Raw genomic sequence first — 17704 nt, 5'->3', positions numbered from 1 at the left:
GACATCTTTCCGCAGATATTAAAAGGAAAAAGTATTAAATTGTTTTTAATATTTGAGAAAAATTTGTTTGTAATACGTTTATACATAGTTTTTCAGTTTGGTTGAGAACTGGTTCCAATTCAGCGGATATTTTTAGGTTACGAAGCCATATTGGAAATGTTATTATAGCAGCAATGTTTTATGAATAGTGTATGTAGTACGTCAAAAAGTCTTTTTTAGGGTATGAATTGTCTGTTCATTATTTGTTATATAAATGAAAAACAAGGTAATGGGGTAGTTCAGGTAATATCGGGTATTTGTTTAGCCCCGTAGGGTCAAGGCCCCCGCAAGAGTTAGGCATAGGAAAAAAATTAACTCCTTCACTTAATTTAAATAATAAAGGGTGGGGGGGGGGGGGGGGGTTAGGGGGGTCATCAGTGCCTAACAGACTCTTTATGGAAAAGTGCTAATAGTTTTTCTATTAGAAGTTATGCTGTATTTTAATCATGCACTTCATGTGAAATGAAAGCAATTGTCCTTGTATAAATAAATAAATTTCCGGCTAAGATGTTTGTTTTTAGATATTTTATGAGGGAAAGTAAACAAAAGATCAATTTTACACAAAATTCAATGTAAATTTAAACAAGATAAAAATAATACTTCCTATAATGTAAAAGTAAGGTTTTTTTTATGAAGTTAAATATCTCTAAAATGAGCGCCATTTGAGCATGGAACTTCCTTGTCTATATGGCTTTAATAAAAAGAAGTCATGGCTGTCATAAAATTGACAGGCATTTTTTGAAATATCTTTAACAACATTTACGCTTATAGGACTATATGGCTGACATAACAAGGATGACAACATCCATAAAAGCGAAGCTCTAAAACGGTATGATAGACGAACATTGACTCTTGTAGAGTCTCAGAAATGAAATATACAAAATTTGAATATATAAGTTTTGACAAAATTATACGTAAATTTGTTACAAAACTTCTTAAATACAGAATTCTTTTTAAGGACATACTGACATTTTTAGGACTTGCTCATAGAGATGCTTCGCTTAAAATACTGTACCTTATTGTAATAGGAATCAGTAATCCAAAAATCAGATCAATCGGATGATTTTATCACATAAATTTTTTTGTTAAAAAAGTAGAAAAAATCAATATATTTAAAATGGACGTACGGACATTCTGGTAACGATTATAGAGTTGCTACGCTTTCTAAATCGTACCTAACTACTACAGAAATCACCATGCAAAATTTGAAATCGATAGGACAATTTTAACATGCTTAAATTAACGAAAAAGCTATCCGTTACGGACTGAAAGGACGGACGGACTGACCGACCCTAATTATAGAAAAGCCTCGCTTTTAGAAAGCATTTATATCTGACCTAATACGGACAATATATTGCCTGTATAACTAAATTAGTAATAATGACATATTAACGATACAATTTTGCTAATAACATACAGAAAGAGTGTTAGTATACAATAGCAAAAGATTGAAAAAAACAACAACTTAATTTAATGAAAAAAAAGATTCGTAAATGTGAATATTTTTTGTATATTCGTAAACAAATGAATTTTATTTTTCTTATCTCTCTTTATTTATATGTATATTGTATAATAAGCTTCTACTTCGTAGTTCTGAATCAATACACTATTCATTTAAACAGAAAAAAAAGATAAAAATGTATATAAAAAGTTTCAAAAGGTCTTCCTTTTTTTCGTATTAGTTTATATAAATGGTTTGTACTTTCAACCAAAGTGCCTTTTTCCCAATCCCTAATCAAGCGGTTGCCCTAGCTCTGAGGGGCCTTTATCCGCGTTGAAGTAACCCTGCGGGGCTACCCAGTACCAGATATAAACTAACCCAACCATAAGTAATATATCAAGAGAAAAAATTAAGAACTTCTTGAAGTGTTTTTATCGCCATAAGGCATTAAATAAAAGTGATAATAGCTGACATATCATCGAAATAACGATACTAAAATAAAATCAAAACTTCATACGTAACTTTTGTAACAATGTTGTTGCGAATAATTAGTGCAAAATTGTTTGTATATTTTTGTCGATATTTTGATGCGACTAACAAGTAATGATTTAATACCAAGGATCAAAGGGGATAAGACAATGGCTGATAAATTGAGTACATCCATAATGATGATACACAATAGCACCCCGTTCTGTAGAACATAATTAGTAGTTGAAACGTTTGGACACTATATTTAATGCACCAACCAATTAAAATTCAAAGAAAGTCCCTAATGTTGTTAAGCAAACGAATAAAAAACGTAATCATAAAACTTTGGGGACTAGTGTTATTAAAAGCTCAATGTCCCCTCCCTCCCTGATTTAAAATACAGTTCAAGTAAAACCTTTTTATTTTTGTCCCTAAAAATTTAAAATGTCCAATGTGGTGTAGTACTAAAGTAAAACAAAAGCTAGAGATAAGAAAAATTAGTCACACAGTGTTTTAGCCTTATTTTGTTTAATTCTTGTTTCAATAGTTACCTTTCATATCTTTCATTCTGTGATTTTGTTTTATAATAACGGTGTAGAATGATATAAAACGAACAAAAAAAGTTATGTCTAAGTTAAAAAGTGTTACATAATCCGCAGAAGTTAGACATCAAAAATAATTTACAAATCCACTCACTTGCTAATTTGTTTTATCCCATGAGTAAAATTTATATAGGGGGGTATATTCTAATTTATTTCAATTTTGGAGGTGCCTACGGCTACACCAAATTAGTTTTTTAAACATCCCTTTACCCCCTAAGACGTCATGGCTCAGGACCTTTCAAAAGTTTTTTTTTTTATATCCCAGGAGCAAAAACGTGTGGAGAGGATTACCCTCCACCCACCTGCCATAGGCATACCCAACTTGCAAGTTAGGGGTTAAATTTTCATAGGAGGGTGCATACAGCTCCAACAAATTTATTTGGGAGGATTAACACCCCTTTACCCCCCCCACCCCTCCCATGGACGTCTTTGCTCTAGACCCCCTTACAATAGATATTTGGTAGGCCTGCATTCCCTTTTTCATCCCATTAAAGATCACTTTCCCTATATATCAAAGCCCTGTGCACGCCACTGACTATAACGAAAACTCATGATCTTGGTGCAAAAAAAAGGGCATACGTCGTCTACTTGGCTTCAATGAAAAGTGGTTGTGGCTTACATTATATCGACATGTATTTTTGAAACAACTTCTTAACAGGGAAAAGGTACAGAATTTTATTTTTTTTCACATTAAATATCTTTTTGAAGATTGGACTCCAAAAATATTTGAACAATGCCAGCTGGAGATATTTGTTCCCTACCGGGGATAATGAAACTATCTGAAAGTATTCTCATTTTCATCACTCTAATGTTACACAGGTATATTTCACGTTACTGGGTAGACGATTCGTAGGGATAGAAATTTCGTGAGGATAGATTTTTCGTCAAAATCTATTCATATTAATTCCATTAATATGCTACTCAACCTGACCTGGGATAATGAAACTATCTGAAAGTATTCTCATATTCATCACACTAATGTTACACAGGTAAATTTCATGGTAATGGGTAGACAATTCGTAGGGATTGAAATTTCGTGAGAATAGATTTTTCGCCAAAATCAATTCATATTAATTCCAATAATATGCTACCTACTCAACCTGACCCGGGATAATGAAACTATCTGAAAGTATTCTCAAATTCATCACGCTAATGCTTCACAGGTAAATTTCATGGTAATGGGTAGACGATTCGTAGGGATTGAAATTTCGTGAGAATAGATTTTTCGTCAAAATCAATTTATATTAATTCCAATAATATGATACTTAACCTGACCTGGGATAATGAAACTATCTGAAAGTATTCTCATATTCATCACACTAATGTTACACAGGTATATTTCACGTTACTGGGTAGACGATTCGTAGGGATAGAAATTTCGTAAGGATAGATTTTTCGTCAAAATCAATTCATATTAATTCCAATAATATGCTACCTTCTCAACCTGACCCGGGATAATGAAACTATCTGAAAGTATTCTCAAATTCATCACACTAATGCTACACAGGTAAATTTCATGGTAATGGATAGACGATTCATAGGGATAGAAATTTCGTGAGGATATATTTCTCGTCAAAATCAATTCATATTAATTCCAATAATATGCTACTCAACCTGACCTGTGATTATGAAACTATCTGAAAGTATTCTCATATTCATCACACTAATGTTACTAACATAGGTATATTCTTCATGGTACACCTCCCTTTGAAGGTCATTATCTGGGCTCGACAGATTATGACTCTAAAATTCTGCTATGTATCTAAACCTTTTTTTGCACACAAGCGGGTTTGAATTTGAGGCTTTTGCGCGGCTGCCGAGCCCTTGTTATCATTTGTATCATAATATAACTTTTTAAAATTACTTTACTATTCCATGAATCATTAGTAGAGGTATGACTATGAGACATTTTAGGGAAAAACACTAGCCCCCCCTGTCTACGATGCGATAAATAACTGTTAAAACAAGGATGACAACATCCATAAAAGCGAAGCACTGAAACGTTAGGACAAACGGACAATAACACTTGTATAGTGTCAGAACTGAATAATCAGAATATAAATGTATAAAGGTCAAAGCAAAATTGTAAGTAAATTTGTTGAAAAACTGCTTGATAAAGGATAATGTTTATGGACATACTTACATTTTTAGGACTTGATTATAGAGTTGCTTCGCCTATAACATTATACTTTGTTGTCCCAGGAATCAGTATACCAAAAATCAGACCAATCGGATAATTAGATCACATAAAAAAATTTTGTTAAAAAAAAAGTTAAAAATCAACATGTTTTAAATGAACGTACGGACATTCTGGTTTTGGTTATAAAGTTAACGCTTTCTAAATCGTACTACAGGAATCACTATACAAAGTATGAAATCAATAGGGCAATATTAACATGTCTAAATAAATGAATAAGCTATCTGTTACGGACGAACGTACGAACCGACCCTAATAATAGAAAAGCTTCGCTTTTAAAAGCAGTCTATAATACGATGCGAGAAATAACTTTTCTTTATTCTTACTAGACATGGTGACAATGGAGAATATTTATTTTTCTCAACAACAGGACTCAAACTCAACTACAGTGACCCTACTATAGGTAATAATCTTGTTACTTATGATCTCTATAACTGTCTTGGCAGATTTTTTTGTTTATGGTAATTTTTCTGTTGCTTATAAGATTTCACGAATTTATGAGGGTAACTAGATAATCTATTGACTTAACAACCAATGAAAAAATAAACTCATTGATTGCTCGACCTTTGAATGGATGTCCCAAATGAACAATTGAACATGGATTTAGTTGTCTAGTTTAAGGTCGAGGCATTTTCTATAATAAAACAGAATGTTTTAAAAGGCAAAAACTTGTTATCCTATTATATAAAGTGAGCTTTTTTTGCCTGTAGCGAAGGACCTTTTGAACCGATATGGTTTTTCTTTAAAGTGAAGCTTCTTATATATCCAGGGAAGGATTTTGGCTATTTTTCTGCCCCTTGTTTACCCCTTTAAATAAAGACCCCCCCTAGATGCTAGGGGCACATCCGCTAATTTTCAATAAAGTAAAATTTCAATTTATCTAATAATGACCTATCACTGCAAATTTCAGATGCTGAAAACCTTGGTAACGGAACCCTGGTGGCCTTTATGATAATAAACCTGGTCCTACTTCTATCCTACTTTTTCGATGGAAGACACGAAGCACATTCCACCATTTTAGAGGTAAGTTCCCACAGCGTTACGTAAGAATATGATGATGAGCGAAAAGTTGATGTACATCCCCAGTGATGATGAACAAAATTATCCCTTCTGTTGGATCAACAAAACAAAATTTAGTAAAAGTAACCAATGTTTTTGAGCCAACGAATATGTTAACGTCGGTATAAAACTTTCAGTACCAGTTTAATTTAAAGTCAAAAGTCTTCTTCCTCCCCATGGAATAAAGCAAATTTTGTTTTCAAATACCAATTTGAATCAGTTTTAGCGCTTTTCTAAATTTTCTGAAAGAGTTGATTGCAATATGTTAGGAAACATCTAGCTGTTTAAAAGTAGTATTAGGTAGACTCAAAAACTAAAACCCCCCTGCCTTATTTTTGAGTAAACTGAAAATAGGGCGGGGGGGGGGGGGCAGTTTTTGGTTAGTTTATTTATTCCTTTAGGTCATATTAGGTTATTTTGGATACTGGATAGCCCCGCAGGGTTAACCACACTCCCTTTAATTCAGGGAAAGCACAAAAGTTTCGAAGCCTAGCACTCACGAGAATGTTTAGTCCTTTGACACTGTACATAATTATTATTTGATCTGTTCTTAATATTTTATTCATATTCAATTTTTTTGTTTGTATATGAATATTTAATACCTGTATTATAACACTGTTATTATTTTTACTTGTTATGTGTGTCATAAAATAAAAAAAAAATAAATATCTAATAGTTCTTTTTGTTTCAGCCAATCTGGAACCTGTTAGGAGCCGGCATGTTTCTGGGAACTGCAACTGTTACAATCATAACATGGAAGGATGAAACGGTAAATTTAAATTCCAGTATGGCTTTGAATCCCCAGGATTAAAACCGGTTTTACGACATAATGAAAAATCATGTAAATCATCGTATTATACAGATTATTTTCACCGAATATAAAAATCGTAAGAGTAATACCAGTTTCGTTAGCCAGGGAATCAGCCCTTCGGGGCTAACAAACTAGCTATTATCTGAAATTTACAGGAAAGCTTCATATTTTGAGCAGGTTTTTAAATCTATCAATTAGTTATATGTATATCCAAACTCTAAATAAATAACTAATACATGATGCTTTTAAAAAAAAACATTAGCAGTTCAACTTATTGGTTTGAAAAGTTGTTCGTAAAATAGTTTTTCTTATAAGCTTCAAATTTCTTATCTAATAAAATATCTTAACTCAAGATTAATATTAGCTATTGTGCTATAAATGGACATTATTATCCTTGTTTTATGTGTTTTTAGATGGCTGACACGAGTTCTGGAATAACAGAAACCCAGTTTTATAGGAATGTTACCGCTGCGCTTGCCATGGCTGGCATTTGCGTCATTATAGGTAAGTTTTCATGCGACGTTTTAATTACAAATTATTTTATTTGGAATCTTCAAAAATATGTTTATATGCCATTTGCTGCATGACTGATATAGTAAAATAATGGAAGGGATATCTTTACAAAAAAAATCAGCAATCCTTAGAAAGCATCCATTTAAATAGCATATCCTGGACCTTCAAAGCATTACGGACTGACGGACAAAGGTAATTTATTGAGTACCTTCAAATAAAAGTAAAAGAATAAGAGTTGGCACGACTACTGAGACCACGGGGAGGGGACCTGTGCAGTGCAGACTTTCAATTGGGTCTTTGAATATCAGCCAACAGCGTCGGAGTTGTCAACAGTAAAGTCGCTACAAAAAAAGCATGGTGCAATTTGTTAGCAGACGAAAAAGGATGTCTGGGTTCTGTCATACATCTAAAATATACAATACATTTATTAACTTCATAACTAAAAAAATGATTAATGAGACTAATCCTTAAAATAAATCAGGAGTGATGTACTTGGTTGATACAGTTGTTTCCATCATCTACAGAAGAAAATATGCGGATCAATATGAAAATCCTTAAATATCCGACTTTTCAACAAGGATAAGTTCCTCCATAAATGCGTAGCCACAAAATCCACAAAAATCTAAATTCCATAAAAAGAAAATTTCTGTTTTTTTCTTCAAATCAAATCAATTCTTTCATATTAATTTGTATGTTCAAAGGCAGTGTCAAACTTAAAAACAAATTAAATACTATATCAGATTCTAATACCTAGTCTAAATAAAAACTTGCATGAAAAAGGAGGAAAATTACATTATGTTGAAATAGTTAATTTTTATAGTTGCTACGTATTAAAAACAATCTAACGACATAAGTGACCTCAATAGTTATATAAAAAGGATTTTCATTTACAGCATTTTAAAATTGATGGGTGTTTTCATATAAATGTTTGGGTATAGTCCCTTTCGTAACATCGCACCTCATGGGGCGATTCTTCGTATTTTTCACAGTAGCTTTTCTCCTATTTCTAGCCCCTAGGGGGGCTATAACCCTGCGGGGCCAATTACCTAACACTGTGGGACAATCACCTAACCTAAAATAACCTTTAAAAAGCCATTTTGAAAATACGACGATGTTACGAAAGGGACTATTCCCAAATGTTTTATAAAGTAATCAGATGTCTATATGTGAGTTAATTTAAATATTTAACATAGCTTAATCTATATAATATTCCTAATTTCCCACTAAAATAAATGTAAGGGAATAACAAGCGTAACCCCCTAAATTGAAACCTAATAAAAAAAATAACAATTTAAAGAAATACTGCTAGTATATTTCAAGTATCTAAAAAATGTTTGTAGTTAATTTACAAAATAAATATTACATGATAGTGAATATTATAATATTAAATCTTGTACAGTTTTTAATTTGTATTATTATTATCAAGTATGTTTTTTAACATGTTCGTGTATTCTATTTCAATAAAAGTTGCTAAATTAACTAAACATGTTACTTAAAATGGATATGTTAATACTTGGATGTTACTCAAGATTTTCATGTTCTCTAATACCGTGAAACTCGCAGCAGGCTAAAATAACTATACCTACAATCCACCCCCTTTATCCCATTGCTTCTCCTCCTTATGGATTTAAGGACTGACCAATAAATAAGTTCCATGTAGGCAACATAAGTTGACGACATTTTTCCCCTATCATAATATCCACGTAAATTCAATATCCATTAAACTAGTTAAACATAATCTATAGAAATTTCTATAAAAAAGGAGTATTACAAGAAAATCTACCGAGGTAAGATTTCAAACGATAGATTGTAAAATACACATTTAAAACATAAACAACTGCATTCATTGGGCTCTACAAATAATCCGTCATTCTTTTGGCTAATAGTATAATGTGATATTTATAGAGCCCAATGAATACGTTTGTTTATGTCTTGAATGTGAGCGAGGATTTTACCTTCTATCTTTTGAAAACTCACTTCTAGATATAAGTTAATTCATATAATGAGGAGAAAAATCTAATTTTTGTAACATAACTTTATAATGATATTTTTAGAAGATTTATGCAATGCATTTTCAAAAAAGATGGACACGATAAATGTACTATATATAGATGTACAAAAATTAGAAACCATATTTATTCTGGGAGGCCTTCTTATTAGCCCGGGCAGTCGACCATTCCTGTCGCAACTCCCAATCTCGTTCTTTGGCCTGGAAAAAAGTAAAAAATAATCGAAATAAGTGGATGTATTTTTGTCACAAAAACTGTGAATTTGACACTCTAAATGCATTTCATGGGTGTGAAAATGTCAATGAAACTGTATTAATTACAGTGGTACTGGTAAAGGTGTAATTTTGCCAGTGGGCAAAAAAATATTGCAAATTGGCATAAACACATCCGCTCTTTGTTAAAAACACAATGATAGAACTTATGCTAGTCGAAGAAATAGCAGAACCTCAGTAAATTTTAAATCAATTTGAGTACTTTTGACTTACGGAAAGTGTTCGATAACCAGAAAACATTTATACCATCCAATCAAGATTTATATCAGCCGCCCAAAAGTGTTGAAGACAGCAAAAGAGACAACATTTTAAATTCTTATTAAAGACCAGCATAATGAAATGAAAATACATTTAATCTTACCAAATGCGCCAAGTATGTGATTTGATGTTTTGACTTGGACAATCCTTTTGGTCCAGCTTTTCTATCAGGTCTTGGAGCTTGCTCTTCGGTCATAGCCTTAAAGAATTGTAAAATATTGAAAATAAATCCACACAACATTATAAATATGAATATTGAAACATTATAGTAAAACACTGGAGGGGGAAGGGGTTAAATAATTGTATGTCTCTTTCCAAAGGATCTTGTGTTGACTCTCAATTGGGTCTTTGAAATTCAACCAATAGTGTCAGGAATATTAACACAGCCAAGTAGCAGAAAACAATTTGTTAGCAGAAGAAAAAAGAAAAGAGAGGCAGGTAGTTATCTGTTTATACATCTATAGAACTATACCTAGATCTTTTATTGAAAATATTTCTTTACAAAAATGTCTTTTTAAAAATTTCTCATTATCTCGTTAAAATCAGATATAAACAAAGTTTGTCTAGCCAAAAATTTACCTTTGTCAACCAGACATTAGGATCTCCTCTCATTTGATCCTCATTGATATCTATAATCTTCATATCCTCAAATTCACGTCTCTTAGCAGCCTTACCAGCCAATCTCCTGAAAATAATAATATTTCAACATTAACTTCCAAAAAGAATTATGATAGTTTTTCTTCCTCTTAAAGCGGACAACAATCTTTTTAAAGGCATATTGACAATGTTTTTAGAAGCGAATAAACTCTAAAATTTCAAGTGTCTGTAAATCCATCCGTCTGTCAATTAAGTTCAGTGGAAACTTAACAGTTGGCTGATTTTTTTGAAGAATATTTTTTTCAAGAAATAAGCACTTACCCAATAACTCACTCAGTCAGTCTGTTAATTAGAGAACATAAAATTTCTATGAAAAATATGTGTTTCTATCTGCTGTTATCAAAATTAGACTGCTGAAATTTTGTGTGAAGATTCATATGACCAATATTAATAAACTTTAAAATATCAAGACATGTCTGTCTGTCTGTTATCAAAAGTTTTACAATTTTTAAGTAATTAGCGTTTGCGTCACAGGCATCTAGGGTAACGATTTTAAATCTGGCAAGGAAAGTACAAAAAAATGTCTAAATCCCTAGTCTTTCTTAAAACTAAATTAGCCAGAACAAAACTTTTCCAAAATGGAGAACTCAATCAGTAGTGGTTACTGGTTAGTGATATTCTAACAGAAAATAAATCCCTTACTCCTTTACATAATGACTAGCGGCTACGCCCCTAGAGGCCTCTAGTGGCCTTTAAATGTTTTTTTTATTTTAAATATCTAATTTGAGAAATAACTTGTCTATGTTATCAATTGATAAATTCATGCGTCTACGCAGCGCTACTACGCTAGTGAGACTACGCTAGCGACACTATGCGGCGGAAATATTTCAATTTTTTTTCGATTTTATTGTGATTTCTCTTGGGAGGGTGGTGGTACTCTCCCCCAAAATAGTTAAAAACCTTCCCGGGACATATGACAATCTACCCTGTTAAGGAGAACCCAATCGGTTCAGCGGTTAGCGAGATCCTTCGGTACAGACACACAGATACACAGACATCCTGTTACTTTAGTATAAGGATAATACACATCTTTAACAGGATGTCATAAAATTACTCACGTGATAGCTTCCTCGCTGTCAATGAGTGGGCCAGCGCCCGCCATGGCAGGACCAGGAGCTGGTGGCGGATACACAGATACTGCGGGACCAAGATCCATGCCCTCGCCAGCACTTCTGGTCAAATAGCAAAGTGCATAAAAATTTAAGCTCTAGGTAAATTGGAAGTTTGCTGCTGTACTTTAAGTAAAATTAATGCTAAAAGTAAAACTATTTTGGGGTGCAAAATCATCCAAATATTTTTTTGTGCAATACAAGAACAATGAAAGAACTAAACAGACACAAAGAAACATCTAGGTACGTAAAAAATGTGTTAGGTATTTATTTAAAATCCAATGAGGCCCAAATTTCCCCTGTCTAATGATTTGAAAGATTAAACATGAATATTTATGCATTTGTTATTTTCCTGTCAAAAGAGATAAAGTTCTGGTCAGCCGGCAGGATGGGCTGGGGCATGGGTGGCCGTTTTAACCTAGATTAAATATAATACAATGTAATATAGGTATAAAACTAGAACTATTCTAATATGGCAATTTTTACATACATTTGTCATAGGTATATTATATTATTTGCGAATCATTTCAATGTTTGTGTAATAAACAAACAGTACAACAATTTAGTTTTTAAAAAGCATTTAATTTCTTGATCATAAAATATAGGCAAATAACAACATTAGAATATCATTATGTCACTAAATTTGCATGAATGGCAATTCAAGCAATCCATCCGGATTCACAAATTGTAAAATATTACCTAGCGAATTCGTAGAAAAATAATTCTAGTTACATCCTAGTTAGTTTAAAATGCAGATTTTCGCGCATTTGGGATTAGATAATAAATTTTGGCGGATAAATATTATGTGTAACAGATTCGGAAGGCCACTCAAATAGGAATTAGCTTGACTTACCCATAGACAGGCTTGATCGGTTCTGGTTCCGGAGCAGTGTTGGCCCGTGGCATCCCACCTGCCCTGAACTTTTCAGGTACATCGGGACCAGGGAAGTAGGAGCCAGATTCGAACCTGAAAAATTTAATTTTAAACATAGACATAAAATATTTATTTCAGTCAACATATTAAAATACCTACAACGATGACAAATTATGATTAGGTATTTTATATCAATTTTAAAAAAAATATTGTTTCTAAAAAATCGTTTATTATTAAATTTACATACCAATTTTTACGGACAAAAACATCATACCACCAAAAAAAAGTTAAATACATATCATCATTGCGACCCCAGAAATAACTATGAATTATCAGATCAATATGGCATAACCGACCTAAAATAAGTAAAACTAAAGAGTGTTAAAGCTGGAGGGCTAGTATACTTACCCCTCATTGTCATCCCCTTCATCCTCTGAGTCTGAATGACTTCCAAGTAACAGATTCTTTGACGGCAATTCCTCTTCCTAAATAGTTAGTAAGTTAAAAGCAGGGCATGAGAGCCGAGTGTAAGCCTCAGTAAAATCATCATATTATAACGTTCAATTCAAATACAGCTAGATGTTTCTAACTGACAATCCATATTTTTAGAATTTTTTTTGGTTTTGCACACGAGGTGGGTTAAATTTGAGGCATATGCGCTGAGGTACGACGTAAGGGGGGGGGGGTTAATGCAACCATCTCGTAATCAGTGAGCAAATGGCACTTAGAATTCGAATTTCCATCTGTAATCCTTGGTAGACCTATTTTCCCTAAGTAACGGCTAAACGGCTGAGCCGCCAGCCGTTACTTTTCTTACTTTTTGTTCGACTTAGGGAAAATAGACCTACCAAGGATTACTCATGCAAAAGTTCAGATCAAAATTCGAATTCTAAGTGCCATTTGCTCACTGATTACGAGATGGTTGCATTAAAAAAAAAACCTTATAATAATAAAGACAGTGGTTAGGTAGTTTTTAGGTTTTTCGAACATCATTCCTAAATGAATGATATAAAGGCCTTTAGAAGGCTTTAGGAATTTATATTTTAGCATGTCTAAATATAAAAGCTTAAAACCTGTTAAAATAAAAAATACCTAATTTTCTTAAGTTCATTAAATCTTTAAAATTATTGCACTTCTCAGAATAAGAATCATGAAGATATTTTAAATTTCCCCTAGTTCATATTTAACACATACCTCTTCGACTGCTGGTTTAGGTGGTTTGCTGATAGAGACGGGCTTGGCCGCCAAAACATGCGGTACCAGGCCAGATTTTCTGACACCCATGGGCTTCAGATTATTTTTCACTGGTTCGCCTCCCAATAGGTTCATATTTCGGGCTAAAAAACAAAATTCATAAAAATTAATGGCAACAAAGTGTGTTTGTAAGAATTTCAGCGCTCGCAATAAGCAAGCAATGGCAAATTAAAGATTAAATCGAATTTAGGATGAAATTTGAATCTGAGCTGAAAAATCCAGTTTTTTTATTTTGATAATGACTTGTTGTCAAAATATTTGCGGATTAAAGCAAAACGTTGTCGGAGTTCCATCACTGAAAAAAACTTAAGAAAAACAGATGTGCCCTCAGCAATACACTTAGAGATCTAATACATACGAAAAATAAAAGTTATTTACCTGGCCTTAAATCTTCACCTGTTTCTGGTCGGGACATACTACAAAATTATTTAATTTTATATAGGTATTATACAACAAACAACAAAACTCTAAGCTTATGTTCTATGAAAATACAAAAAAAAATGATCGTTAAGGTTTAAAAACACAAAATTATCAATATAATAAAGGAAAGAATTTTAAGAGCTCGCAATAATGATACCTAGGTATTTAAACATTTACAAAAAATGTTTCTAATTTACAAAATACCTACTACAAGAACAGTAACGAGATGTCTATGTGTCTGTCTGTGTGTGTGTGGTGTGGCAAAGAATCTTTCCCTTTTTAAACCTTGAAATTTGAGGGTCGCACCCCCCCCCCCCCCCCCCTATTGCTCAAGTGCCCCTAATCTAGGAGCATATCTGCTAGTAAAAAATTGAAATATAAACTTACTCTAGAGGTCTTCTGGTGGTCTTATTAACAGGATCAGGTAGAAGAGCCATGAGACCAGAACCTGTCTTGCTAGCTGTTATCCTAGGCCGTGACGGTCCAGCACCTAAACAAACATAAATATTGGATCAAGTAAAATGTTCCTGGGATCGATTGTAAAAAAAAAATTAATGAACTATCAAGGCTGCTAGCGGTCAAACAGCTAACAATGTATTGTATATTATGTTTGCACAAAACAATCTGGAATAACCATTGCCCAAAAATGCATATTGGCGCACAAAAATGAGCGCTAAAGACTTATTTTACGCATGTTTTTACTTTGGTTAAGCTTATCCTGTGAATAGGTAATATTTTGTCTGATTGGCTATCTAGGATAATAAATCTATTTATCCATACCCGCGTCTGTTTCTGCTTGTTGTAATTCTTTAAGTGATGGAATACTGATCCTAACTGGTCCTCCGTCCTTTTTCTTCTTCTTGGAGGGCGGCAACTCAATCTTAACAATTAACATTGTTAATCAAATGAGTTAATTTCTTTGCTAATTTATTTAAGTTAAATTTCTTATATTACTACCTACCCACCTAACATTAAATTTAGTAAATATGTAAAAATCTACGCTCAATGAAGTTTACTTTTATTTTTAAACTAAACCATAGATTATTTGCTGTCAGGAACAAAATTTGTCTCTGTTTTATTTGAAAAGAGTGTATCACTGTATACCTTATCACCATAGTCAACTTTCTTTACAATATCTGATGTATCCTCGTTTTTATCTACAAAACTGAAACATAAAAAAAAATATTTAGGATTTGTAACATTTTTTCGTGTAGATCAAAATTTTGTAAAAGGAAAAATAACATCAGCATTGAACTGGGTATTAAAATTGAGCTAAAATACATTCTTTACAGAAAGAGAGAGAGGGGACAATGGACTATAAAAAAAATAAAGTGTTTTGAAGCTTAGAGGGAAAGCTTAAAAGAGGACAATAATGATATAAAAAAGTAATTTTTTTTCAAAATTAAGGAAAAATAATTTAGTGAATTTAATCCTATCTATCTATCATTACTTTCTATAAACAAAATAAACAATGAAATAAAAAGGTTGATCTTGTATTACATGAATACAAAGTCGTACCTATTTGATTCAGCTAACTTGTGTTTGACGGCGGGTAACTTCTTGGAGATTAATTTGAATATGTCAGACTCTTTCTCTTCTAAATAAAATAATATTACACTTTCTAAAAAACTTCAATTTTTATGCAAATATGATAATTTGGTTATTTCTTTCAAGTCAGCAGCTGAAATATTAAAGTAGACATAATACTTCGATCTTTTTTAGCATAAGTTCAAAACACAGACACAATAATGAGAAATTTACGATTGGAGGTTTCAAATTAATAGGTAGTTCCAATAGGCTTATAAGAACGATAGAACTGTCATTTGGAAATTATAAACCATAATTTCAAAAAGCTTTGCTTTCAAAAGTACTTTGCTATTATCAAAAAAAAAACATTCCAATGGATAAGAATAGTTTATTATCCCTATTTTTTTTCTTTCAACTTAATAGTGAAAAAATCTCCTAAACTGTAAATTAGATAACACCAACTAGCGGTATAAAACTGAACTACCTTTGCTGTCATCTAGGAAGTGTGTGTCTTCACCCCCAAAATCATCCTCATCGTCGCTAATATGAAAATCTGGTTCCTGAAATAACAAACCTCTCATAATATATTAAACATTTTTTCTTCTGTTTTTAATTTTCTTGATAGGCAGATACACAATCGACTAAAAAGCTTAGAATTAAAATAATTTTTAAAAATCTTTTGGTATGGTCCATTTCGATGATAATAATTAAATTACTCCCATTGTAGATTAAAATTATTGGCTGAAAGGTTTGGATACTAATAGTTTATAACCAATCTATCAAAATTCAATAAATAAGGGTACTCTAAAATATTGATACAACGTGATTATAAAACCAGTATAATTTTTAGGTCTCATGTCCCCTTGCTCCTGAATAAATCGTGGTCAATTATCTGATTATCTTATCTATAAGTCAATGCTATCATGACAGAAAATAGGATAAAAATAAGTGTACTCTTCATTTAGGGATGTATGTGTAGTCCATAATTATCAGGAAAATTCAAAGGTCAAGACAATGGAACATATATCCCCAATGCATGATGATAAACATAATTGCCCATTCTATAGATTAAAATTATTGGTTGAAAAGATTTTAAGCCAACCAATAAGAAACCATACCAGTTGGCAGTGTATTTCATTGAAAAGTTAAAAAGTTCATTAAGGGTAAAATATCTACCGTCAACCAACGACTACTTACCTTGTTTGTACTGCTACTACTGCTAGAAGTAGGTGCGGTGTTCAAAAAATTTTCTGCAATTTTAGGCGCCGGCAGCGACATAGAATTTCCCGCCATTTCCTCATCCTTGATTGATTGATTGGGATTTGAAGATGACGGCTTTTTCAATTTTGAAGCTGAGGCAACTAATAAAAGACATGTTTAAAGGATAAGTTGATTGAATTCCTTGCTGTTAGGGCAAACGTGTTATGCAACACCCTAGTAATGGATATAGGATATTATTATATGTGGATATATTAACAGGAGAAAATTTGCCGTCACTTTTGTTTGATAATATTGACTTTATTTATTAGTCAGTTCGTTCATCTATTAAGAGATGAGGGAATGGAGTAAAAGTGATGGATGGGGTTATCGTTATTTTAGCCAGCTGCTAGCATCACTATCAGAGTACATGAAAATCTTGTGCAACATCCAAGTTTTAATATAGCCATTCTTGTCATTCTTGCATTGCAAGGCCAAGGTAAGTAGTAAGTAAAAATGCGTAAAATGTTGATTGCTGTCAAAAGAACAACATCAACCCTATGAACTATTTATATTTGAATATGAACTATCTTTTTTTCATATGAATTCATTAATTTAAAACATTAATTATCCTTTAATTCCTGGAGTAAGGGCTGGTTGAGGCTTAGCTCCTCCATGCGTCACTCCGTTCAGGGTTATGGTTGGCCCATCATCTTCGGAATCACTAGAATTATGCTTCTTCTTCAATATTAATTTAAATTATTTGGGTAACCAAACTTTTGAGCTTTTAAAATACCCAGTAAATTCAGCCTAAAAATGTTTTTTTTTAAAGTTTTTATTAAGGAGGGAGGGTAACATTAATTTAGTTTAAGTATAGTTATTTCTCGCATCGTATTATAAACAGCTTTTCGCGGATAAAAATGTATAATTATAAGATTAAAATCAGTTTCTTTTAGCTCCGAGATGCCGAAGGCACGGGCTAAAAATAATGTTATTA

The 17704-nt window shown here is 32.5% G+C and overlaps 2 protein-coding genes across 4 annotated transcripts; one reads left to right on the top strand and one right to left on the bottom strand.

Annotated features, from left to right (window-relative positions):
- Nucleotides 1–3256: 3256 nt before the first annotated feature.
- On the top strand, nt 3257–8504 carry LOC145329024 (protein snakeskin-like). 3 transcript variants are annotated; one of them, XM_080173024.1, is made up of 6 exons: nt 3257–3369; nt 5077–5150; nt 5658–5770; nt 6498–6575; nt 7031–7121; nt 7612–8504. In XM_080173024.1, exons 1-6 carry the CDS (start codon nt 3284–3286, stop codon nt 7686–7688), a joined length of 519 nt encoding a protein of 172 aa, XP_080029150.1. In that variant the 5' UTR covers nt 3257–3283; the 3' UTR covers nt 7689–8504. The 3 variants fall into 3 exon arrangements, with proteins under 3 accessions (XP_080029150.1, XP_080029152.1, XP_080029153.1); XM_080173026.1 differs by lacking the exon at nt 3257–3369 and adding an exon at nt 3778–3883; XM_080173027.1 differs by lacking the exon at nt 3257–3369 and adding an exon at nt 3987–4057.
- Nucleotides 8426–17446, bottom strand: LOC145329023 (proline-rich protein PRCC). The gene is made up of 16 exons (XM_080173023.1): nt 17351–17446; nt 16708–16873; nt 15995–16070; nt 15502–15580; nt 15088–15148; nt 14764–14863; nt 14371–14473; nt 13942–13979; nt 13504–13646; nt 12718–12794; nt 12289–12402; nt 11791–11853; nt 11385–11501; nt 10249–10354; nt 9773–9868; nt 8426–9339 (listed from the first exon to the last, which is right to left on the bottom strand). Exons 2-16 carry the CDS (start codon nt 16801–16803, stop codon nt 9253–9255), a joined length of 1356 nt encoding a protein of 451 aa, XP_080029149.1. The 5' UTR covers nt 16804–16873; nt 17351–17446; the 3' UTR covers nt 8426–9252.
- Between the last annotated feature and the right edge of the window lie 258 nt (nt 17447–17704).

Source organism: Acartia tonsa, chromosome 9 (genome assembly GCF_053477335.1).
Source record: "Acartia tonsa isolate MP-2025a chromosome 9, ASM5347733v1, whole genome shotgun sequence".
Classification (NCBI taxonomy): Eukaryota; Metazoa; Arthropoda; class Copepoda; order Calanoida; family Acartiidae; genus Acartia; species Acartia tonsa.
This window is presented reverse-complemented; position numbering and strand designations above follow the sequence as displayed.